The 24,889-nt window shown below is 43.8% G+C and overlaps 1 protein-coding gene across 1 annotated transcript in view; it reads right to left on the bottom strand.

The window, feature by feature from the left end:
* The window catches only part of MAP3K15 (mitogen-activated protein kinase kinase kinase 15), a 1,103,876-nt gene that overhangs the window by 258,778 nt on the left and 820,209 nt on the right, over nt 1–24,889 (bottom strand). Inside the window, exon 15 of the mRNA XM_069204696.1 lies at nt 15,251–15,384. Within this exon, the coding sequence (XP_069060797.1) occupies nt 15,251–15,384 (134 nt within the window). The remainder of the gene's footprint in view (nt 1–15,250; nt 15,385–24,889) is intronic.

The raw sequence follows: 24,889 nt of genomic DNA, 5'->3' as shown, positions 1-24,889 counted from the left end.
GCGACTCGCTCAGAGTGTCAAAGACGCATTGGTACATGGGTGTTTGCGATGTCCTAATTGCAATTCACAGAAATTCGCAATTAGGAAATTGCAAACTACTTTTTCGTGCACCTGGCCCTTAATTCCCTATCTTACCTCAGGAAAAAGCTAGAAAATTGCTTCAAAGTTACGTCCTCCTTCCTTTTAAAGTCTAAAGAAATCAGATTTTTTCATCCTAAACATAAAAGTAAAACTCAGGGGTTAGATATTTGGGAGTGGACAGGAACAATTTGTAAAAGAAGGGAAGCTATACCACTTCATCTTTTGACTTGGAGATGCAAGGGAGGGCTTCTCCGGTTCTTTCCCAGGCACTCATTCCCAGAACACCAGGCTCCAGTCACAATAAGAACGAAAACCAGTTTTCATCCTGCCAGGTGGGAGGATAGCTCATCTGAGTAGTGGAGTGGCTTCAGAACTGAAGACAGGCTTGTCTGGTATCAGCTGGTGTTTGCCATCTTATAATATGGGCTCATGTGTAAATTTATAGTAAGGTAAAGAGGCAGTGCTGCAAAGGAAGGATGGGACTGTGAGAAAATAGTTCTGACTGGGTGGTAGAACAGTCTAAAGCACTGGGTAAATCTGTCACCTCAACTGCCACCGGCTCAGAGCATTCCTGGACCTGGGAAAACTTTATCAGGTGGAAAAAGAGCCTACTGGAAGAAGATCTGTAGCTCCTGCTGGAGGAAAAGAACTCATGCATGTACTCAAGGACTGCAAACTCCTGTTGTCACCTGGGGACTTGAAGTGCTCTTCAAGAGTCAAGTGGTTGGTTCCTGTTTACCTACTTCACGGTCACAAAAAACAAAAGGACTCCTGATCCCAAGAGTGTCCAGCTGTCCACTGGGGATTAGACCCTGAAGGGGGCCTGGCTGGAGATAAACCTGGCGCCTATAAGCCTCCCCTGAAGAGCTGGGGGCTGGAGGATTGACCAAAAGGAACTTTTATGGAACTTTGGAAATGTTTGGACTATGTAATTGTTTCTACCTCCAGAGGACTGGGACAATGTGCTAAGGCTTGGCCAGTAAGGCCACTCCAATGACATGCAAGTAATCCAGGTTTGTCTCACTATGAGAATTTGCACAGGGTCCTCAAATTTGCAAAAACTGGATCCAGAATACAACGAAAAATCGGGGATGATCTATGCAGATAAAACAGATTTGTTACAGTCCTTGTCTAAAGATGTTGAGTTAAAAATAATAAATCTATGCTACTCAATAAATATGCTTACCTTGACAATATGTTGGTAGTCGATTTTCTCATGATATATGTGCAGCGTATGCTGAATGCCATGTTATATTTTACACCCTATTTGAAATAATTAAAATAAAATGTTTTTAACTCTAGTTCTGTTTCCTACATGTTAGGCTACAGTATGCCCTAACTATGGTGTGATCCCGAGATGCTGCATCAATGCCACTTTACTTCACTAAAAATGATCCCTGACTATGTCTTGAAGAAAACAAAATCAAGTGCAAAGTAGTTTTCACAATTGAATTTTCGAAGGCATCTCAGGTGTTGCTACTTCTCACTTTCATAATCCTACAATCCTACAACCAGTTGTTAGCCTACGCCACCAACAAAATCTCCTTCCTTGTAAACTAGAAATGTTTATATCCCGACTTCCACAGTAATGTGCAGTCACTGACCCAGACTCTCTTAATGGACCTAACGACTAGTAGCAAGTCCGCACCCACCACAACTGACTTTTGGGAACCTTCAGAACCCGCCTATTCTCTTATGTTTAACAACTGATACTTAATTGTGGTGTTTCAAAAGATACCTGTAAGGGAAGACTTAGAAACCAAGGGGCTCATTTACAAGCCCCTTGCAACACTGTAGTGTCATTTTCTTAATGCTATGGCAGCGCTAACAGTCCCCAACACAGCACCACATTTACAAATAGGTGCAATGGTACCATTGCACCAGTTTGTAAAGCCTTGCGCCACATTAAACCTGTGCCAGGTATAATGTATGCAAGGTAGGCATTCCCCCACAAAAAAGGCTGTAGAAATGACACAGTGAAATCTACAAGATTTCACTGCTCCATTTTGCGCAATCACTGCGTCATTTTTTAACGCCTGCTCAGGCTGGGCTTTAAAGTGACGCTGTGCTATTTTCAATGGGACCTTCCTTAGCATTGCTGGACTAGTGGGAAAAGTTTAACGCTAGTCCAGCAATGCTATGGTTTAGTGCCGCAACTGCATCAGAACTTCTGATGCAGCTGCGGACACTGTGCCTCGCTGGAACACAGAACTGTGAATACAGTACTCCCATGGAGTTGTTAGAGGGGGTGCAGGGCAGCATAAGAAAACTGGTGCATCATTCACGATGCACCATTTTCCTTAAATTAGGCCCCAATTATATTGCTGTCTTGGGTGTGGCTCTGGACTAGTAAAAGAAAAAGGAGCTGTTTTGGAGGGTTTGAGAAAGTGGATTATTAGTTTGGGGTGGATGGTACCCTACCACGAGTCATAATGACTTTATTCCTGTTAGGTCAGTAATGGTTTCAGTAATTTAAAACTGAGCTCAACCCCTAGTAGCTTTGGCACCGAGTATATAGGTATAAGTTAGGAAATTGTGAAAAGAATGTAGAAGTACCTAAACAGTTAAAAAGGTGAAAACACAACACAATAAAATTCCACTACAATTTATAAAAATGGAGAATATTTTAACGAACAACATGTCAATAAAATCACAAAAACCCAATAATAATATGATTTTTACATTTTTAAATGAAAATAATGCCAAAATGTGCAAATCACCAACCAGGGCAACAGGTCGAATTAGACCTGGATAAGTGTGAATTTCAGGGACAACTGCAATGGACCGTAGATTAGATACAAGGACTAGGTTGCTCGTGGCCAAAAAAGTACCTTTAAACTTAGAACATTTCTGAGAAGGTAGTGTCTTCAGTGGGCAAGCTGCAGGCTGGATCGAAGACAGGGTCTTCAGTGTTAGATGAATCTGAATGAAATCTCAGTGAAGCTATCAATGAAAGCAGGAAAAGCCCAGAGCAGAAAAAGTCTGGAGTTTACACGCAAGAAGCCACTGACTGGATGCTGCTCAGTGGTGAAGTTTTCTAGCCTCTGATTTAAATTCTGTAAGTTGGTTTCCTTAGTGGGGCACTGCTGTAGCTCAAGAGGGTTTGACGTAGCCAGAGGCCAGTCACATTGGGCCTGCTGAGTCAGATTTTCTGCTGTGGAGCAGAATGTAGAAAGAGCCATAGTCAAGTCAAGTCGCCGGTGATGCACCCCTGCAGATTGGCCTAGCAGGTTGGTCCCAATCTTCTGTGGGTTCTCCAGACAAAAAGTCTTGAAAACATTTCTATGCCCCAGCTTTTAGATTTGGGCAGGAGGAGCACACTCTACAACAGTCAAGGGTTCTAGGACCTCAGGAACAGCACATTGGGTTGAGGACTCACTCCAAAAGAAGCCACGAGCAGAGTCTAAGGTAGGTCCAGTTGAAACTGGTCAGCCAGGCTCTTCTAGGAAAGTGGGCTTCTTGCAGCTTCTTTACCCCTGTAGCTCAACAGGAGGTTAGCCAACTGACCCTTGTATTCCACTTCTCAATTCTGGTTAGTGTTAGCAGGTCTTGTCCTTAGGGTTCTCCTCACAGGTCACAACAACAGGGGCAGTATTTCTACTGTCTTCCTTAGATTCAGTTGTGTTATGAAGAAGGTGCCCAGTGGTGCAATACTTATATCTGGCACTAGCCTGTGGATGGGAGTGACTCGGGCCTCTCCCTGATGAATAAGGAAAAAAGATCCCAGGAATAACCTTACCTACTTTTGCAGCAGTTTCTGCATGCCCTACTGCAAACAATCCCAGAGTGTCCCACTCTACTTAAAACCAGGGTACCAAATCCAGGATACCAAACTCTTTTCTACCTTCTGTAGAGCTCCTGTGCCCACCCTAGAGTTGTGGCTGAGAAATGAGCAAAGACTCCCCTTTGGTCCGTCAAACCTAGTGATGAGTGCAGCTCCACTCCCAATGAGATTGATGGTTAGCTCGCTAGTGAGAACAAAGGGAGGCAGGCCCAGGTGTGAGCTACATCTGCCAGTCACAGATAGGCATGCTCTGAAGATATGCAGGGGTTGCACACAGCTGCCAGGCAATCCTGTAAAGGGAAGGCCAATTTCTCCCCACACACTTGGTCTTTGTCTCAGCTCTTGTGGCCAATTCATACCTAATCAAGGAGCTAGTCAGCGCGTTGGTGATAGCTGGAGGCCCAAGCAAATGGGCTTCGAAAGGCTTTAGGCATGCTAAAACTAACTTTTTAAAAGTACCCTTTGCTAAATATTTGTTACAAATCCAACTTTACCAATACATTGTATTTCTAATGTATATCTTAATAAGTCCAGGAAGTGCATTCTTAACTGGTTCTTAGGTGAAGATAACATTATTTAATTTTAACATTAACTCTCAATGTTTTCCTATGGAACACCTAACCTTGCTACAGTGAAATAGCTTGTTAGGCCTTTTCCCTGTAAGGACATGATTTACTTTAATACCATGTACCCTGCCGTAGAGGGACTTACGGGTAACTTAGCTGTGACTTATTCATATTTAAAAGGCGGGTTATGGCCTGTAAAAAGGGTTCATTGTGACACCTCAAATTCATAGTTTAAACCTGCACAGTCAGGCTACTAGTGGCAGGCCTGCAGTCATGTTTTGCATTGTCACATTAGCGGTGGTACAACATGTGCTGCAGCCCACAACTGACATTTAACTTACAGGCATTGGGTACACTTGGTACCATATACTAGGAACATATAGGTAAGTTAAGTAGGCCAATTAGAATTATGGTCAAATTTGACACGCTTTAGGGTCAGAACACATACAAAGGGGCCTGGCTAGTAGAGTCTCAGTGTGCAGGGTGAAAAAACACCGCCATCAGTCCAAACAATGGTGGTGATGATGCCAATAACAGGCCATTTCTTACACAGGGTCAAAAATAAATTATGGCCATGAACTTGGCTAGCCTATGCACATGGGGGTGCACCAATGTATAAAAAACGGCTACATCCATTTAGGGAGAGAAGGCTGCTGTTCCTGTGGTTAAAAGATCATATCAGATATGGAAAAATACAAATATTTTAAGAGAGGTACAGGGGCTGATAAACGTCTCACTCCCCTCATTCCTTGACTCATGGAAGCTGATGCTATGCTATGCTTCTATATTGACTGATGAATGTATTTATGATCAGTCTTTTGATAAAAATGAATGGATAGGAGATCAGATTTTGTGGATGAGTGAGCAGAGGGCCTTTCATCTACCCCACTGCCAGCTGTCCACATGAGAGAATCAAAGGGCGTACAATGATACATATAAGGCTCTCATTCAGAGTGCCACAGAATTTGGCAGGTAAATCCACCACCTTAATTAGACTTGACATCCTTGGCGTGGTGTTCCCCAACCCTTTTGCCTTCACCTCTCCTGTTTTGCTGAATTCATTTTTGTTGACTTTAGGATTCTCAAGCCCGGACTGACCGTGCTGGGTATCAGGTGTTTACCTTGGGGACTGGAAGGTTTGGGACCACTTTTGTTACTGGGGGGCGGGGGCTCGTTTTGTAGCAGTGCAGCAGTTTTAAAATCACTGCAGAGTTCCTTGTATATCCAACAGTTTTCAGACAACAATAAAAGTGATCAATTTACCTCCTGGAGAGAGATCAGAATTTTGTTTAGTGTCAGTTTTGACTCATCTAAGGAGGCGCAGAGGGTTAATATGCCTGCAGTGATCCTTTTGTTACAGTGGAGTTCGTAAGTTACAATCATAATCTAGCACAGTGAGCTGTGAACTGCCATCAAAGAGCTGGTAGCAAACTGCACGGTCAGGTTAAAAAGTTATTTTTTTAACCAGTCTCTGATTATCCTTATTTTGCTAAAAAGGGTTTGTTTGGGTCGAAATGAATTGTTGTTAATAAATTCAACCCTAACCACTGTTGTGAATCCTGAGTTTATGCTTCTCCAGCCCAAGCAAAACCTGTGTAGATGGCATGTAAATTCTATACCTTGTAGTCCCCTTTGCTTTATGTAATATTTTCTAAACAGTGATTTACACAGTATGATTCATTGTCTGTGTGTGTGTGTTTTGTAAAGTGCTCCAACACCTGTGCTGGTAACAGAGGCACTATAAAACAAATGAAATGATAGACATAGGAGAGAAGACCTATGCGGAGATGAGAGGCACTGTTAGAGGGTGATGGTATTGAAGAACCCTAATAAAGATTGCTGCATCCTAGTACACTGTAAGGCCCTTCATTTACTATGATTTAAAAGTAATATAATTGAATTTTGTAGAAGGCAAAGTTTTTGCCATTTTTCCCAATTTTTTCAGGGGAGAACCCACTAAGCCACATTGTTGCGGTCAAGCTCGCTCACTATGCACCCTATGGGGGCTGCTCTGACAAAATTTGCCAGGGCTGCTTTGGAGTTCCAGTCTAGCACTGAGGATTCTGTGCATTTTTCCACTGCTAGCCAGTGCTAAAGTGGTTGTGCTCTCTCCTTCAAACATGTTAAAATTGTCCTACACCTAAATGACACATTTAATTTACTTGTAAGTCCCTAGTAAGCGGTACTACATGTACCAAAGGTCTTTAAATTAAATGCAATTTAATACTTATATGTCCCGCACACTTGCCATGTCCTCCCGCTTCCAGGTCATACAGCTAAAATATCTGCACACAACATACATGACGCCCTTGAGGCCATAGAGGGCCCAGAGATGACTGTCCCCTATTTGCTTTAATTGTCCAGAAACAGAGGGGGAGTTCTTCCGTGCAGTTTGGTTGTGTCCATGAATCACGAGGTACTGGTCAATCATTTTTTACAACATTTTGCAACATTTTTAAATGCAGATCCCACCTACATCCCACATTGCACTGGTGGGAGTTTTAGATGACATGGGGATACCCCGAGGTGGCCATTCCTTGGTAGATCGGGGCACGTTGTTGACAAAATATGACATTGCTGGGTACTGGGTCTTATTACATTTAATTAGTGCCAATTTTGCACTTTCCCGTCTGTGACAACCACAAATGTCCAAAGGACAGGAAAGGTCCAGCGAGACCTGCTTTCTTTGCCGCCTGTGACAACTGCCAACATGAAAGCTACACTTTGTGATACAGCAATGACAGCCTGCGACAACTGCCAATCTGAAGCTACAGCAGTGACAATCTGCAGCGCTTAACCCACTTTTCGACCACAGCGAGGACTGTCCCGTAATCCTGTTCTGCTCTTTGTATTACAGTGATGACCGTCTGTGCCACTCAACCTCCTCCTTGTGACATCCTCAGCTGCTAAAGGAACTTTTGTGCCAGACTTTGAAAGTAACTTTTCAGCGGAACAAATCTGTTCCTTATATCCAACCTGAGCACCATCGCAGTCAGCCTGAACTTCTGACTTTCCCCAGGTCTAGCGTGAACAGATGACAGAGAGTGGTGCTTAGGGCTTTCAGACACAATTTTCTCTAATAATGTTAAAATTGCATATCTATGGTTCTACTGATTAGATTTTTGTTGTTTTGGTATCATCTATATTTTTTACATTTACCCTTTTTTTAAATAGGTTTGGAATTTTCCTTGTGTTGTGTATTCACTTTATTACTACTTGTGTGCTGCATAAATAATTTACACATTGTGTCTAAGCTTGTGTCAGCCTACCAGAGGGTTAAGCACAGGTTAATTTGGTGAATAAGTGGTTCCCCCCAAACAAAGATTGTGGCTGTTGCCGGAGTTGGGCTTCGACCCCCCCTAAGCATCACTACTTCTGGGTAAGGCGTGGTTACTATTAAAAAGCAATATGGGTGGGAGCCTGAGTGTCCCCTCAGACATGAGGAATTACTAGAGGAGCAGGAATACATACTCTATTCCCCTGGTTATGTCTCATTTCTCACAAGAATTTCAGTCTGCCTTCAGCCAAAATCTCAAGGTGAAAAGCACTGCATCAGTGGTTATCCACAAATCTCGTATTTCCGATGGGGCTAGAAGTTCCAGTTACCAGCTCCACTGGTATTACAGGAGGACTCGTAATGATGCCCTAAGGTAGATTAGGGAAGCCACTAAGGAAATGGGTAACCTTCTATTCTCAGATCATATTTTGCATTAAGGCACTGCATTAAGGGCTCAATACAAGTGACTGGAAATCTCAAAGGGGACGGTTTTGAGAGTTAGTGGCCATATCAGAATTCACACGTTATACAGTTGAATGCAATTACAACGCCTAGTTTAAAATCCAGGTGAACTAGAGACAAACGGATATCAGTACTGAAACAGTCACTCCCACATGTTATTTCCCATTATCCTCTAATTGGGTGCGCTTTCCCACCTAGGATTACCAATGCCAATGGCAATGTTAATTGCAGGCGGAGAAAAGAATGCAAGGCGGATTACATGCCCATTTGTAATGGGCCTCCAAGTCAGGCCTTTAGTCTGGAAAGTGTTATCCAGGAGCTCAGCAAAGATTTCTAAGGGGATGAAGGGTTACAGTGATCTCTAAAATATTTGTAAGTTTGATAACATTTACAGATGAGTTATAACAAAGGTTTCCTTAATTTGTAGAGGGAGTGTTTAATACTGTTTTGGAACATTCTCCTCCAGTGGAAATTCTATGGAATTACCGCTCCAGTTCAACGCCTTCCGGATTCAGCTCACAAGCATGGGTGGCCCCTCCGCTATGGAGGGGAGCATCGCCCCACTGCTGAAAGGCAGCAGGTAGAAGAATTATAAAATGATAATAAAACTATTTTATTATCATTTTATTTTTTGCGTCCTCAGTCAGTCTGCTGAGTATAGGACAGGGCCGGGCCATCCTCTGCATCAGCCGGGGGAGGAGTCGGAGTCGGTGCACTCTAAGTGCACATGTTGGTTTGGCCGGCCTTCTTAGGCCAGCCAAACCGACATGCGCACTTAGAACTCTTCACCTGGGCTGTGTTGCATAGCCGGGCGGAGAACCAGAGCAGACTCGGCCCAAACTGAGCGCAATTCTGCCCGCTCAGACCAATGCTGGCGCTACTCTCTTGCTGGGTAACAGCATGAGAGGAGCGTCTGGATTGAGTGAGGAGAGGAGGAAGCACAGTAGCACCGAGGAGGCAGGAGCAGCGGGAGCAGAGGAACAACGAGGCGGCAGGTACGTTTTTTTATTATTATTTTTTTAATTACCCCTAACCTTTTAACCAGTCCCCCCACACACTCCTGCGTGCTGCCCCACCAAATGTTACAGCTGGCAGCGGCCACTGCTCACCAGGTGTGATTGCTTGCTGTGCCAGCGCCAACTCCAAAGCTTTCCAGTAGGATGAGACTTTTATGACAAGCCAACCAGTGTACTGTTTGGATGGACCAACTCCAGTGGTTGATCATGTGGACATTTTATGTTCTACAAAATATGTAACAGAACTTAATTTTCTGAACATTTCACTCTCACCTGTGCACAGTGCCACATTTACTTATTATTTACTTGTTCTGTTCCAAGGATGGTTACTTTATACCCATCCCTGGTTGGAGTTTTTTTTTTTACCTAGTACAATATTTGATTACATTTTTGTTATGTATTAATTTATACATTTGGCCTGTTAATATTTCATTTAAATGTCCGAATTATATGATTTTTTTCGATCTAGATTCTCCATCATTTTAGACAGATCAGTTTTTGTTTGGTTGGCTATGTAACTATTGCATGTATATGGCAAAGAAGGAATCAGGCTCAGGAAACTTGAACACACCTGCTGACCCTCCCTCTGCCTGAGAGTTGAGAAAAATCATCTAGCTCTCAGATTCGTTACTAAGGGCCTCATTTACGAGATTTTGATGCAGTGCAGCACTGCAAGGATTCTTGCAGCGCTGCCGTGTGTAAAAAAAAAATGGGCAGAAATGCGTCATATTTATGAGGTACAGCGCACTCCTGTCTTTTTCCCTTGCGCTGGCACACAGTGAGCTGCCATGCGTCAATGCAGGAACATTTGCACCATGGTGCAAGGGTGTCTGTGTTGCAGGGATAATTGTTTTTGTGCAGGAAGGGAGACCTTACTCCACAAAACCAATCACAAGAGGTGTTTTCCTCTTTGTATGTGTGCTGCAGAATGCAGCACACATAGAAAAGGGAAAAACAAGGAGAAATATTGCACCTCCCATCCACCTCCCCTGGGAGGTGTAGACTTTTGACACATTCCCACTTTTACGAAATCTCGTAAATCTGGAATGTGTCAAATGCCATGAATCTTACGTGGGAACACCCACCATAATTCCCATGGCATGCCTCCCTATCGCAGAGTGAGGCAATGGAGTGACCTGCACTGCGTTGCCTCAGTCCATATCTACAAGGACATGAAAAGCCATGCAGGGTGGCTTTACGTGGCCTTGTAGTGGCCCTTGCAGTGTGCGCTGCCGGACCGTCACTAAAAGTGATGCTCAGGAGGCACACAGGGGGTTGTAAATAAGTCCCTAAGTATGTAAAACTGCATTATGAAAAGAGGCCCACCCTCATCTTCCTATGCTGCTTTGTTTTAATTTTGACTTCCATGAACAAAAAGCCTGTTGGCCTAGTTTAGACTTGGTTGTAGCCAGGCCCGGTTCCAGGAATTTATATCTGGATGGGCCAAGGGTGCGTTTGGGTGGGCCCAATGTGTGCCCAATTTTCGACAATTCTGGAGGTAGCCTACAACCTGGGCTCTGGTGCCACTGCACCTGATGCATTATTGGCAGATAAACCTCTGTATCAGCTTTCACAAAGCACACCTCCCCACTGCAGCTTGCCTCAGACATGAGCTGAGGTCTCTCCGGCTGTTTTATTTGCAAAAGCATACTCAGAGGCTTTTTTCTCAGACAGTAGAAAAATAGGGAAAATCATGTAAAAGGTGGTATTTTAATCCCTCACAGTACACAAGTAAAACAGCTATTATTAAAATTATGCACTATATAAAACGTATTCTAGAGATTCCTCATTGACCCCTGACTGATTATTAAAGTAAACAAAAGTGAAATTAAATCACATTTGCCAACACGGAGGAAGCGCTTAACAGGTGAGTTCTCCTTGGCTTCTTTTGCTATTACTGGGAGGGCCAAAGGTCATGTTTGGGTGGGCCCGGCCCGGCCCGGCCCACTTGGCCCACCCACTAGAATCGGGCCTGGTTGTAGCCGTAAATCCACAGATTTGTGAAGGAGGTTGTGGGTCCATTGGGAGACCTGGTGAAGAATCTGCCGCTGCAATTAACCTGCCGCACTATTCTTACAGGAGACGCGACTGTATCAGCAACTCATCAAGAGAAGAGAATCCTCCAGTGGATGATTTAGCTCTTGCTCCACGAATCGGAGGCCACTGTATTGCAATACAGGTTTAAATCAATGTATTTATGTTTAACTGCTCTTTGTAACGGCCATTTTAAATTGTACTCTAGGATCATTTGCATTACTTTTTGTTCCCTGACGAGTGTAACAAAACTAAGTAGCTAGATTCAATTTTCTGGCAGCGGGCAGCTCAACAGATGCTCCACCACTTTCTCCTCTACTCCACCACCTTTGAAGAATAGGACTCTTGGTGCAAATGTTACGCTAATGCTAGGAGGTAACACCACCCGGCTACACACTCATACCATGAGGTTCATTTTCCTCCAGTGCAGTACACTCCATGTTCTAAGTTCCACGGGTTGAAATGACAGATAACTTAGCAATACAGCGCGTTTTCCACACTTCTGAGCTGCAAACATAGAATCTTGCACAAATTTCAGCAAGTTTTGACCAAGTGAAAAACGTGTACTGAGAACCCTCCAGATCAGTGCGAGATTCATCCAGCACAATTCAGATTCCGACACAAACAACTGTTTCTACCTAAGTTAGGTTTGATATGCCCCTTGCATTAAGCTCTAAGTGGCGGATTTGGGGGTCTGATTTAAGAAAAGTGGTGCTGCACCCAAAGCATCCCACTTTTTTCTTGCACCCTTAAGCACCCATTAATGCAACCATGTGTGCGCTGTTTCTAGGATATGGCGCACCTTGGCAGTAGTTAGGGAACTAGTATCATCATTTTTAACGCTAGTTCTGAGCTTTGCAGGATTAGCGTAAAAAATGGCGCTAAACCTGCAAAGCATATTGAGGCCCATTGTACACAATTGTGTGCCTCCTTTTAACGCCTGCTCTGAGCAGGCATTAAAAGTCCCAAAAAAATGATGCAAAGAAATCTCTTAGATTTCTTTGCGCCATTTTTTTTGCCCCACTCCCAACCGGGGAATGCCCCTTTGCATACAATATGCCTTGCACAAGAATAATGTAGCGCAGCAATTTTGGCCTCATTGGGACACATTAGCATTAAAAAAAACGATGCTAATATGGTGCAAGGAGGCGCTAGGGACTCTTAAATCGCTCTGCCCCTTAAAGTTTAGCAGACAAAAGGTACTCTGTCAGGATGCAGAGGTGTTAGACCTGGCCTCATTGGCGTGGTCTCCCATGTCATTTTGCCTATGCTTTTCATGTTTTGACTGTGTGCTGGACTATGTTTTTGCTGTTTCTAGTACTCTGGGCACTTTACCACTGCAGACCAGTGCTAAAGTGCAAGTGCTCCTGTGTAAAGTGTTTGTGTAATTGGCTTTTCCATGATTGGCATATTTGATCTACTAGTAAGTCCCTAGTAAAGTGCACTAGAGGTGCCTAGGGCCTACAAATCAAATGCTACTACATTAGTAGCCCTGTAAACATGGCTCAGACCTGCCACTGCAGTGTCTGTGTGTAGTTGTAACCTGTCAATTTGACCTGGCAAGTGTACCCACTTGCCATGCCTAAACATTCCCTTTGTATACATGTACGCACCCCTAAGGTAGGGCTTAGGTAGCCCCATGGTCAGGGTGCAGTGCATGTTAAAGGTGGGACATGTACTGATGTGTTTTACATGTCCTAATAGTGAAATACTGCCAAATTCGGTTTTCACTGTTGCAAGGCCTATCTCTCTCATAGGTTAACATGGGTGCTGTCTTTAAATATTTTTAAAGTGCAAATTCCCTTTGAGAGCAGATAATTCCTTTTGAGAGCAGATAGAAATATTAGATTGTTATCATTTCCTGATGAGCCATCTGAGCTAGAGGGGAGGGGGGACTGGCCACTTACACCTGAAAGGGCTGTACCTGGCCTCACACAATGCAGTCTCCAAACCCCTGGTGTGTGTCTGGGGCCTGCCTGGGCAAGGCAGGATCTTGTGAACAACAGAGACTTTCCTTTGAAGGTTGCTTATTTCAAAGGCAGAGAGGGGTATAAGTAGTGGACCCGCAACCCCAGACTTTAGATCACTTCTGGAGCCAAGAGGAACCTCTGCCAAGGAGAAGAGCTGCGGAGAAATGCTGCCTTTGCCTGTGACTGTGCTTTGTTGGGCTATCCTGCAGTTGCTGCTTATGCTTGTGAAAGAGGACATAGCCTGGACTTTGTTGTGCATTCCTGCCTGAAGAAGACTCTACAAGGGCTTGAACTGAGCTTGCCTCATGTTTTGAAGTCCTCCTCTACCAGCACCTGAACTCTCTGCTGAGACTCCTGCCCTGCCAAGTGGTGCACAATCCAGTCCCTGGGTCCTTAAAAGGTGAAGTTGACACAACAAGAGCTAAAATTCACATACAGAACACCGTGCGGGGAAACTTTCGATGTACCACCTGCAACGCGGCTGATAAACGTGTGCCACCCGCTTCGCGGCAAGAATCGATGCTCAACCTGCATCACGGCTGGGAGATCGATGCATCGTGGCTGGAGAAACGACACCCGTTTGCGGCTGCTGATAATGGCGCAAACCCCACGCAGGGTTTTCTAAAACCAGGAGACCGGATTTCTCATGCATCCTCCCTGGGCTTCAAAGTCATCGTGAACTTGCATGGATCCAAGGTGCCCTGTCTGGAAATCAATGCATCGCTCTCTTGCGAGGGAGAAAAACTATGCATCGCTGACCTGACTGGAGAAGAAACAACGCACGGCCTCACTTGTGAGTTAGGAATCGATGCATCGCTGACTTTTCCAATCCACGCTCACTCGTGCAGATTTATTTTTTGCGCTAACCAGGTACTTTGTGTAAAATTAATGTTTCTGTTGTTTTCTATGGAGTAACACTCTTATTCTTTTGCAAATTCATATTTTGACATGTATATGTTTGATTTTTGTCATTTTGCTCTTGTTTGATTTAGATAAATATTACCCTATTTTTCTAAACTGGTGTGGTGTCCATTTTGTAGTATTTTCACTGTATTACTCTGTGTGTTGGTACAAATACTTTACACATTGCTTCTGAGGTAAGCCTGACTGCTTGTGCGAAGCTACCAAGGGGATGAGCAGGGGTTATCAAAGTGTGTTTCTTCATTGCCCTGACTAGAGTGAGGGTCCCTGCCTGGACAAAGTGAAAACTGACTGCCAACCAGAGATCCCATTTCTAACAAGAGGACACTGACCCTGCCATCTTGTGGGACCTTCAGATCTAGAGTTGTTCACCAGCCCTGCCTTATGAAAGTTTGACAGACTTCTTCACCAAACAAGACAGACACCACTAAGCTTTTACATGGTTTTTCATTATTCAGATACAAACTCCCAGAATGATAGTTTGTTTCTGAACAATGAAAAACGAAAGACCCCCACATCTTGAGAGCTTTCTCCCATGGTGGGGCGGTAATTGTTTTTATTATTGTCCCTCACTGCCAGGATCAATCTGACAGTGACAGACTGCAAATAAATGCCATCCAATCGCCCACTCTAAATTGGGCGGGCAGTTAGATGGCTAACCCCCAACCGCTCATACTCTTTGGGGCCGCCAAAGGAGTATGCCAATGACAGAGGCTCCATCGTCTACATTTTTTCAGTCTACCTACCTCTAAATCAGTCAAGCAGACAGTGCGTTTGACTGAGAAGGTACTTCGGTGCTGCGGAGATGGAGTACCTTCTCCGCTAAACTCTAAATCAGCCACTAAATTTTAAAACTGAAACAAAATCACCAATTTCAATCTTTCAAACAGATTTTGCTGTACATTTTAACTACTCCACATGACAATAGCAAAAGAAACAATAGTAGGTTAAATATATGATTGGCTTTCCTTTTGGCCACAGACTCTGGTTTTCAGTACAAAGAACACAGGTTCTAGAGGAGCGTAAAAACCTAATTATTGGAAGATATGTTGCAGTAGACTTCTGACAAATTGGATCCACACATATTGACATTTTTATAAATCTCCATTCGAAGTACAGGTCTGTGTTTCTCAACTCACCGGCTGTCTCTCTCCGGGATCTCCTTGATGGCAATACGAACTTGATTGCTCAGATCTCTGCCAGCATAAACTACACCGTATGTTCCTTTGCCCAAAATTACCCTGTCTCCATTTTCATCGTAATCATATTCATACTGTAATTATAACACAAAACAAATACAAGTCACATTTTAGCAATATCCACTACATCTAAACATCGTGCTCATTTAAAATCGAATTCAAATAATATTTTATATTCAGAATATAAGTGGAAACATTACATTTCAATATCGAGAAAACACTGAATCAGGTTCAATTTGATCCAGTGGGCCACTGACGTCTGGTAGTCAACCCTGAATACTCTGGTCAGTTTTAGGAACATACCAGAAATTCTCTGGATAGCGATTCCTTTCCTCATTCAGGAGACTAAACCCAGTACGGTTTTGAAAAGCTGCCCCCTTCAAAATGATCAGGAGGTAAATTAAATTCGTCCTCAAACAATTCCCCACCTTTAATAATTACAGTCACTGCTCCTAAAATATCAAATACAGCTAACAAAACCCAAAATCCTAAATTCAGTAGTAAACCAAGTTACCAGCAAGTTATGCACATGTGTGTCCCTACTATGCCAAGTGTGTTTAGTAGAGAGATGATATTGTTAGGGAGAGCGATCCACCACTTATCGAAATCCACATCAGAACCTCACTTGGAAGGTGTGGTGCAGTAAAGTAAACTGAAGTGCTATGCATCTGTCAGAACAAATCATTGTAAACGGAGGAGTGAAGTGATTTCATATTCTAATGATTTCATGCAACCTAATTGGGCTTACGGTATGCTTACTTTAAGGGTTGCTGCAGCCAGATATATTTAGTGGAGAAAAACACATTATCTCCTTCTTTTAGAAATGAATAGGCATTTGTGATTATCTTGGGTTCCATATCATCATCAAGTAACTTTGGACGTGCAAATCGGTGACAGGGCGTTTTGCACCCCTTGAAGACTGTCCTATCAAGAGATAGATTTAGGCCCTCTTTACGAACATGGTGGTTCAGACCGCCATGCCGGCGGTGGCGGAAAATATCGCCACTGACATGGTGGTCTGAACCTCCATATTCTGAACAAGGGAGGGCCACAACAGGTGGCACTCCGCCACCGGCAGGCTACCGCCGACAGGCAGCCTGACGATGGCGGAATACTTTATCCGACAGGGCAGCGCTGCTTGCATTGTTGGATAAAGAACCCTTGTTCCACCAGCCTTTCCTTGGCGGGTTCCCCGGCCAGGGAAAGCCTGGCGGAAGGAGTGCTCCAGGGCCCCCGTGCAGTGCCCGTCACGCAGGTCACTGCCCGATTTACAGGCAGTGATCTGCGCGACGGGTGCTGCTGCACCCGCCGCACAGCGGCATTGATGACGTCTCCATGTGGAGCCGTCAGCAATGTCCCGACCCTGCATTCTGCTGGGCTGGTGGGCGGAAACAGTGTTGACGCCCACCGGCCCAGCAGAATGTATATTATACAGCTGGTGGGGTCTCATGGGGGTGCGCAGTCTGTGAAAAGACCGCCAGCATGAACACGGCGGGGTTTCCCGCCGTGTTCATAATGACCCCCTTAATGTCTCACTAGTTTCTTTCTGTCCAAGAAGAGAGGTGCCATGGAAGATATAGAATGGCTCAGCTGTGACACTTCACAATTGAAAGTACTCATTGGTCTTTCAAGACTCTGTTAGCAGAGTCTGGAAAGGCTCCTCCTACTCGTTTGCTCTCTCCTAGTCGAAGTGGAGACAGGGAATGTATCTTTCCCTGGCTTGTCGAGCTTCTTCTATGAGGAAAATAACACAGAGGCAGTATGTTCTTAAAAGAGGAGGAATGCGTAACAATGTCTGAAATCTCAAAGATAATCTCATTAAAGAAGGTGGATGCATGCTAGAGGTGGGAAATCACTACAGCATGATCAAAATATTGACCTAAAGGAATACTTAATCCACAATATTGACTACCACTATGTCCTCAAGGTAGGTAGACATGAGTTAACAACAGTACATCAACACTTCGCTATGTATATTTACTTTGATGATAAATTGGTAGTCCAGATGTGGATGCATTATTCTTGTAGGTCAATACTTTCAACCTAGATATTGTGTTATGTACCCTAACTTACCAAAGCTCCTGCTCACTCCAGCTTTCATTTTTTGACTTTTAAAGGTGATGAGCTAAAATATAGTAAGGTTCATCCAATATACCCATCAAGAGCCAAGGTTACATACAAACATACAAATATCATGTAAGGTACAGATAGGTCTAGCAGGTCAAATTCAACCACATTAGACTACCAGTAGAAACCTTTCAATTGCTACCGGCGAGGATTAATATGCTCCTACTGAAATGCTTCTTAACTTGTTTTTTATAACCAGGATATTGTTTCTTTATTTTGTTTACCATGTAAGATACCACACATAATGGCCATGATTAACTTTGAAATATCAAAATGAAACAAGTTTTATATGAGGTACATCATGGATCCTGGAGTATTGTTATTCTTCATCCATTAAATATGTATGTACGTTAAGAGAATGCAGTGGAGAGAACCGTTTTATGGCCCATGATCAGCATCAACATGCTGTGGCAGTCCTCATCTCTGCTTGAAATAAAGGAAGTTAAGGAGTCAACGGAGGCTATGTATGAAGAGTACAAATGGGAGCCAGTACATATGCTTAGACAAAGACTTTTTAACTAATGCTCCACCCTACGTTTTCAAACTGTTACAAGTTTGGCTGTCATATTAGGTTGACTTGGCTTGAACAATGGTCGGAGATGTTGGTGTCTGATCGACGGAGGAAGCCTATTAAGATGACAGTTATATAATTAATCCTCTGAGGGTAAACACAAAGGCTCAAAGTTATCCTCAGCATGGGGAACCTAAATTGGGAGGTGAAGAGAATGGTTTCTGAACCAGAAAGTTGGGGTAGTTGAATATGGACCATCAACATAGGAGAGACCTTTACCTTTGTCAAATTGCCAAATTGCAATATGGGATGAGAAGCCCCCAGAGAATGTATAAACATTCGGGAATGTGTTGGGGCATTGAAGCCCTAAGAAGCGCACTGAAGGAAGTGAGTTTTTCTAACTTAGAGGGCATTCCAAGTGGACCACAAATGAGCTGTAACAATGTTAACATTAAAGCATTCAAATGCCCTTATGTACTGTTAACATAACGTTTATTGTGGTAAAATCAATTACTTCACAGAACATTAGTATTAGCGCATCAGATACAGTACAGACTAAGGGTTTGACATAGGTAAGTCAAGTTGGCTGACATTTTTTGTGTCTCCCTTAATGTTTGCTTCTGATTGTGTTTCTGGAGGTCATAAGAAAATGGTGCATTTTGAGGAATTGTAAAATAAAAAAAACTGAGAAAATTACTTTTTTAAGGTTCTTGTTCATAATTTCATTAAACTCAGGACCAACCAGAAACAGTACTAAGGCAGAGAGAAACAACTGTGATGTTAAGGCAGGCAACTGAACTTTAATGTGGTTGTTGAGGCCTGCCTACTATTCTTAATATATAAAGGGAAATCTAGCCTGGCGAAATTAGGGCATATTTGTTCCATATATCTTTCCTTTCAGTGACATCATCCTCTCTAGTCTGTAGAGACCTGTTTCGGTGAGGTATATTTAATATTCCTTTTGGATTAGACAATGTTTCTGCAGTCTTCAGTGTGCTGGTGAACCCCCATTTACTCTGGTACTGTTAACTATGGCAAATTGCTTTTAACTACAGCTGGTCGCCTCATTACAGAATGAAGTCCAATCTCCAGTGGACAGTCTTTCAAAATGACTATTTTATCACATGGTGGACATTCTGCTACTTACGAACAGATTGGGAAAGCCCCAGCAGTGGCCCTTCTATTTATGCAATCTATCCAGGTACTGTGATGAGAATCCATGGAGAACTCACTATCTCAAGTGTGCTGAAGCTGAAGCAGGACTACTGTAGGGCAGACTATGAAATGGAGATATCCCTCACCCATCCTTGTGAAACTCCAAGAGGTTAAGAACACAATACTGATAATCAACAAGTAGGTAATTGAGTGTGAGGATTAAAAGGTCAGGAGGCCAGGAATGTGCAACGTGACTTCAATAGAAGCCACGTTCTCCTTCTTCTCCTTTATAGTTCCAACTTGGTTTTAACACTGTATTTTATTTCAATTTAATTTTTTAAAGATCTTCTTGATTCCGCCTTGACCTCTCTGTCAACCACTGACGTGGGAGGAGGATAACTGAGCAGACGGGCTGATGTTCATGAACATACCCTACTCCAAGGAACAAGAGCTGGTAGTTTTGGCTTTTATGTTCTAATAAAATACACACTTCCTCTCATGAGATGCATTTTTCAGGGCCTTGACAGCTTCAAGCAGTAGAGGTGCCCTGAGAATTGCCACAAATGATTAAAATGATACTGAGCAGCAGCTGCAGAACCCACTCTATAAAAGTAAATATAAGCAGTACCTTTTACGTTTTAATTGCACAACCAGCTTTACCTCCTGAATGGCAATAGATTAAACAGAAAGAGGGATTCTGTCCACATCAAGCACGTAATATATCTAGTGCTTAATTGCATTCTAAGAAGACACTACCTATAGCCATACTGAAATTAGGCTTATTCAGCAGTTTTAAACAGTAGGTCTGTTCTAAAACTCGTAGACATTTCTGATCCAGTCCAAATTAACTTGTCATGTTATATAGGAAAATAAGAATGATAAGGGTTCTAGGCCATTGTTGGTCAATTTTAAAATTAGCTTCCCAGATAGCTCGATTCCTTTTTCCTTCTCTGCCAAAATCATTTTTAGGAGCACCAAGATTGGAGGGGATGCCTTTTTCTCTGAATTGTAACTTGGTTGCATGTTTCTGTTTTTTTGTATGTTTGATATGGATTTTCCTGAATGTCCAACCTAAACATTAATGCAAAGTCCAGTTTTGAAGCAACAAGGCAGGATATTATGGTGCCATGGAGCAGAACGGAGAGGAGCCAGTGGTATTGTAATCTGTGTTTACAGAATGATGTGATGGTGACCTTATTCAAATGCGGCTCAAGATACAGAAGAATGACTAGCCAGACACAGGAGCTCAGAATGATTTGCATAATGAAGCTGATAGGCTTGCACACTTGAGCTCTGTTGTGCCTTGTAGCTTATGGCCATCCTGGATATCATACACTAAGGCCCTAAGTATGAGTTTGGCCTGCGGAAAAGGCTGCCTGCCAAACTTCCGCGGTCGGGTTACCGCCTATGCGGCAGGCCTCTCACAGCTATATTATGAGCTTCCAGCTGGCCCAGTGGGAAACACACAACAACATTGACGCTGGCTCTATTATATACTAGAGCCGGCGGCAATGCTGTTGTGTGTCGGGTGCACCAGCACCTGTCGGGCAAATCAATGTCTGCAAAGCAGACAGTGATTTGTGCAGCAGGGCTGGCCAGGTAGGCCCCCACACTGTCCCCCTGGAGCCCCCAGCACCCCGTCTCCGCCAGCCTTTTCATGGAGGTGAAACTGCCATTTAAACACCAGCGGAGAGAGGGGCCATAATCCCCAGGGCAGCGCTGCAAGCAGGTTTACCGCCACCGCCAGGCTGTCAGGCGGCCTGAAAAGTGGGGGTACCGGAATCCAACTGTGGCGCCCACCGCCACGGCCGTAATGTCGCTGTCAGCTGCCGATTTGGCAGCAGTCTGACTGCAAGGCTGGTGATCTGAAGACCATCAGCCTCGCAATGAGGGACTAAGGCCCTCATTAAAACATTGGTGGTACAAACCGCCTACCGCCGTGGCGACAGCTGCCAAATTACCATCGCCGTGGCTACCACCCATCTACCAAATTATGACCGAAGCCGGAATTCTGCCAGAAGGATGGCGGAATTCCAGCTGCGGCCATGCCAGTGGATGGCGGGAAGGTGGCGCTGCTGCCAGCATCAGCTCCATGCCAGTAGACCGCCGCAGACCGTATCATGACACATGATATGGCTTGGCGCTGTTCTGCTAGCGGACGCTGCGGAGGACCCTGTGAAATCAGGTGAGTCGGGTGCTCCGACAGGGGAGGGGGCGTGGGTGGTGTTGTATGTGGGGGGGTGTGTGTATATTTGTGTGTTCGTAGATGCGAGTGTGCATGTATGGATGTGTGAGTGTGTGTATGTTGTGTTGTGTGAATGCGTGTATGCATGTATGTATGTAAGTGTGTATGGGTGTGTCTGTGTATGGATGTATGCATGCGTGGATGAATGTGGGTATGAGTGTGTATATGCGTGTGTTCTATGGTGCGTGAAGGTGCATGTATGTTGGGGGGGGTCTGGAGTGGGAGAGGGGTGGGGGGAAACCGGGGAGGGGGAGGTGAAGGGGTGGTGAAGACCCCTATCAGTGACAGGGAAGGAATTCACTGTCACTGATAGTTCCTACCACCATGGTTTTCGTGGCGGTAAGGAACCCGCGAAAACCATGGTGGTAGGCGGGGTCATAATCCCACGGGCGAGCTAGTGTTGGCTGCCTGGCTGGAAACTGAAGTCTCCAGCCCAGCGGCTGTTACCGCTGTGGCGGACAGAGTGGTACATTGGCGGTTTGGCTTGAGCCAATGTTGCAATATGGGGAAATGTACCGCCGGCCTGTTGGCAGTACATTTCTCCATCTTATCGCCGTTCACCGGGGTTGTAATGAGGGCCTAAGTGTCTCATTACGAGTCTGGTAGAATTCCTGCTCCCACAAATCCTGGGTGTAGGAACTCCTGGCCAGATTTTACTACTGCTGAATGGGCTGCAGTTATTGGCTAAGAAAGAAAGAAAGAAAGAAAGAATGAAAGAATAAAAGAAAGAATGAAAGGCAGAGAGAAGGAAAGAAAGGCAGAAAGGAGGAACTGAGAGAAAGAAATAAAGGCCTAAGTGTCTCATTACGAGTCTGGTAGAATTCCTGCTTCCACAAATCCTGGGTGTAGGAACTCCTGGACAGATTTTACTACTGCTGAATGGGCTGCAGTATTGGCTAAGAAAGAAAGAAAGAAAGAAAGAATGAAAGAATGAAAGAAAGAATGAAAGGCAGAGAGAAGGAAAGAAAGGCAGAAAGAAGGAAAGAAAGGCAGAAAGAAGGAACTGAGAGAAAGAAATAAAGGAAGACAGAACAAACTCAAATGATTAATCTCATTCAAACATGACCTTATGCCACCCAGAACTCTGAATTATTGGCAAAGACTCACAAAGAATTTTAAACAGTAAGATTATCATGAGTGTACTATCCAAAAATGATTTCATTCAAGATGCTTGATGTTCATTTGAAACAAAGTGATAACGTTTAAATGTTTTGATGCAATAAAGAAAGCTTAAATGAAAGGCTATAATGAAGTTCCAGGGGTAGACTGGTTTGAGGCTTATCCATGGATTTTCCCTACCTACACTGATATTAAGGTGATTAAGCATTACACATCCATGTCAAGTAAGGTATAAAGCGTGCAGGCTGGCCCCAAGAAAGCCTGCTCTTAGGATCTAGGGTCGGGATATAAAGAGCACTGTTGTGAAAGCACATCCAATAGACAGTAAATTCCTTGCCTTGAAAGTGGCAGGGTGCAGTCCAGTGATTCATTTAATGGTCTGACCCATCATGTTTACAAAGCGATTGATCACAGAAGGCCACATATATTAAGGAATCCATAGATAAAGAGATATTATCTGAAGCAGTCAATTATAAGGATGAGGTATGCTGTTTGCTTCTGGCCTTCTGTGGTTTGAGGATAACAGAAGCTGGGAGCCCTGTGTAGACACTGTTACCGTAGTCTAGTTTTGATATCGCCTTTGCAAGGACAAGTGCAAATATGCATGTTCAGCATGGAGAGGAATCGTAATACAAAGAAATGTGCTTGAAAACATTCGAGGATCGCGCTACAAACAGCGGTGAAGGCCAAATCAGAGTAAAAGAACACAGACAACCTATCTTTTTTGGATGGGCTTATGGGGACGTGTTCCAATGATAGAGAGCCACTAAAGGGGGACACTGCTGGGTTTGGCCAGGCCATGAGACTGATGAGTTTGGTCGGGCCATGAGCATGATCACTCAAAGCACAGGTTTCTATTGGTGCATCCATTTTTGAATACTCACAAGGAAGAATCAACTTGCCGTGAGTGCTTAAAAGTCCTCAAACAGCATGCATTTAAAAACTGATGTAGGATGCAATAACGTAGAGATGGAGCACAAATAAAGAAAGGAGTAGAGCATGCTAAATGTGTGCTGAGCTATGTAGTATTATTTAGCATATCACAAACTTAATGATCCCGAGAATATCTGAGTGTCCCCAAATAGATATTACCATGCCATGGAGGTAGCCTGCTCATGCAATGCAGTAACCAAAGTCGCAAAAAAAAAAATTTGTATTTATCGTCTCCTAGGATGAACTTTAAAAAGCATCAAGAAAACAAATAAGAGGTCACATCTTAAACTTTGTATATAGAAGATCTGGTTTCAAAACATTATGATGCTTAATACATTAACTTCACAATTGAAATTCAATGTTTCTGTGCAGGTGGTAGTAGTTGGTGCCTGATGAGATCTTACAAAAACTGCTGCCGCTAGGCCTGTCTTAGAGGAGTGATTCCCAACCTGTGGTCCAGGGACCCTTGGGTGTCCACCAAGCCTCCTCACGGGGTCCGTGACTGCTTAGAAAATGTAATAATTTTAACAGATTAGGTCCCCAGCTTTCAGTAATGACTAAGTGGGGGGGTCCCCGGAATCCAATAATGATTTAATTGGGTCCCTGGGTTCCAGTATAGATAATGTGGGGGTCCACAGATGTCAAAATGTTGGGAACCACGGTCTTAGAGCATTAATAAACTGCAGAAGCTTCAAAACCTAGTCATGCACCTTGTCTGCAGTTTACAATGCAGGGATCTTGTTTTTTTCAGCAGCTTGTCAAGTTTTGCGCAGGCAGCCAGTCAAGGAACGTATGAAAGATTCTCTGCATGATCCACTGGTATTTCCATCTGCCAGGGCCAATCTTCTCAAGTAAGATCTCTCAGACTTATGCCTGCTCAGACTCGCAGATCTGAACATTTACATCTTCCAGCAGTTCCCGATTTCAAGTGGACCAGAGCCGCTGGACGCTCCTTCACAGTGTTGCGACCACAATGCCAAATGTCCTTTTGGTGCCCATTCAGTGTTTGCTGGACTTCACGTGGTTCAAGTAAAAACTCAAAACGTTTGTACTGTTTTGATTTCTTTTAAGCACTCCTAGTGCCAAAATGTCTTTGTGCATACGTGTATAAATAAATACATAACGGAATAATGTATCTTGAAGTTATGCAGGTGTGCCTCTAAGTAGGTTGAGTGTATCTGCAGGCGTGTACTTACCTGTTATTTGTGTGCACAGGATGCCTGAACAACAGCCCATTTAAATGTGATATTCACTCGCAAATAGGTTCTTGTTTCTCTAAACAACTAATTCAAGTGCACTTATAACGAGCAGCTGAAAACCCCCTTCTTTGTGTTTCAGTCATCTAGCAGCAGATTATCTGTGTTTGCCTTGTTTCATTTATCAGTTCTGCATTTATTATGACAAAATGCTACAAGTCCAGGCTTTGGAAAGAAAAGAACAGCTCTTAGTGAACTGCGCATACTTGCTTCGAGACAGTGTGGGGCCTCTC

Source organism: Pleurodeles waltl, chromosome 8 (assembly GCF_031143425.1).
Source record: "Pleurodeles waltl isolate 20211129_DDA chromosome 8, aPleWal1.hap1.20221129, whole genome shotgun sequence".
NCBI classification, from domain to species: domain Eukaryota; kingdom Metazoa; phylum Chordata; class Amphibia; order Caudata; family Salamandridae; genus Pleurodeles; species Pleurodeles waltl.
Note: the sequence above shows the minus strand (reverse complement) of the source record. Positions and strands in the feature narration are given on the sequence as shown.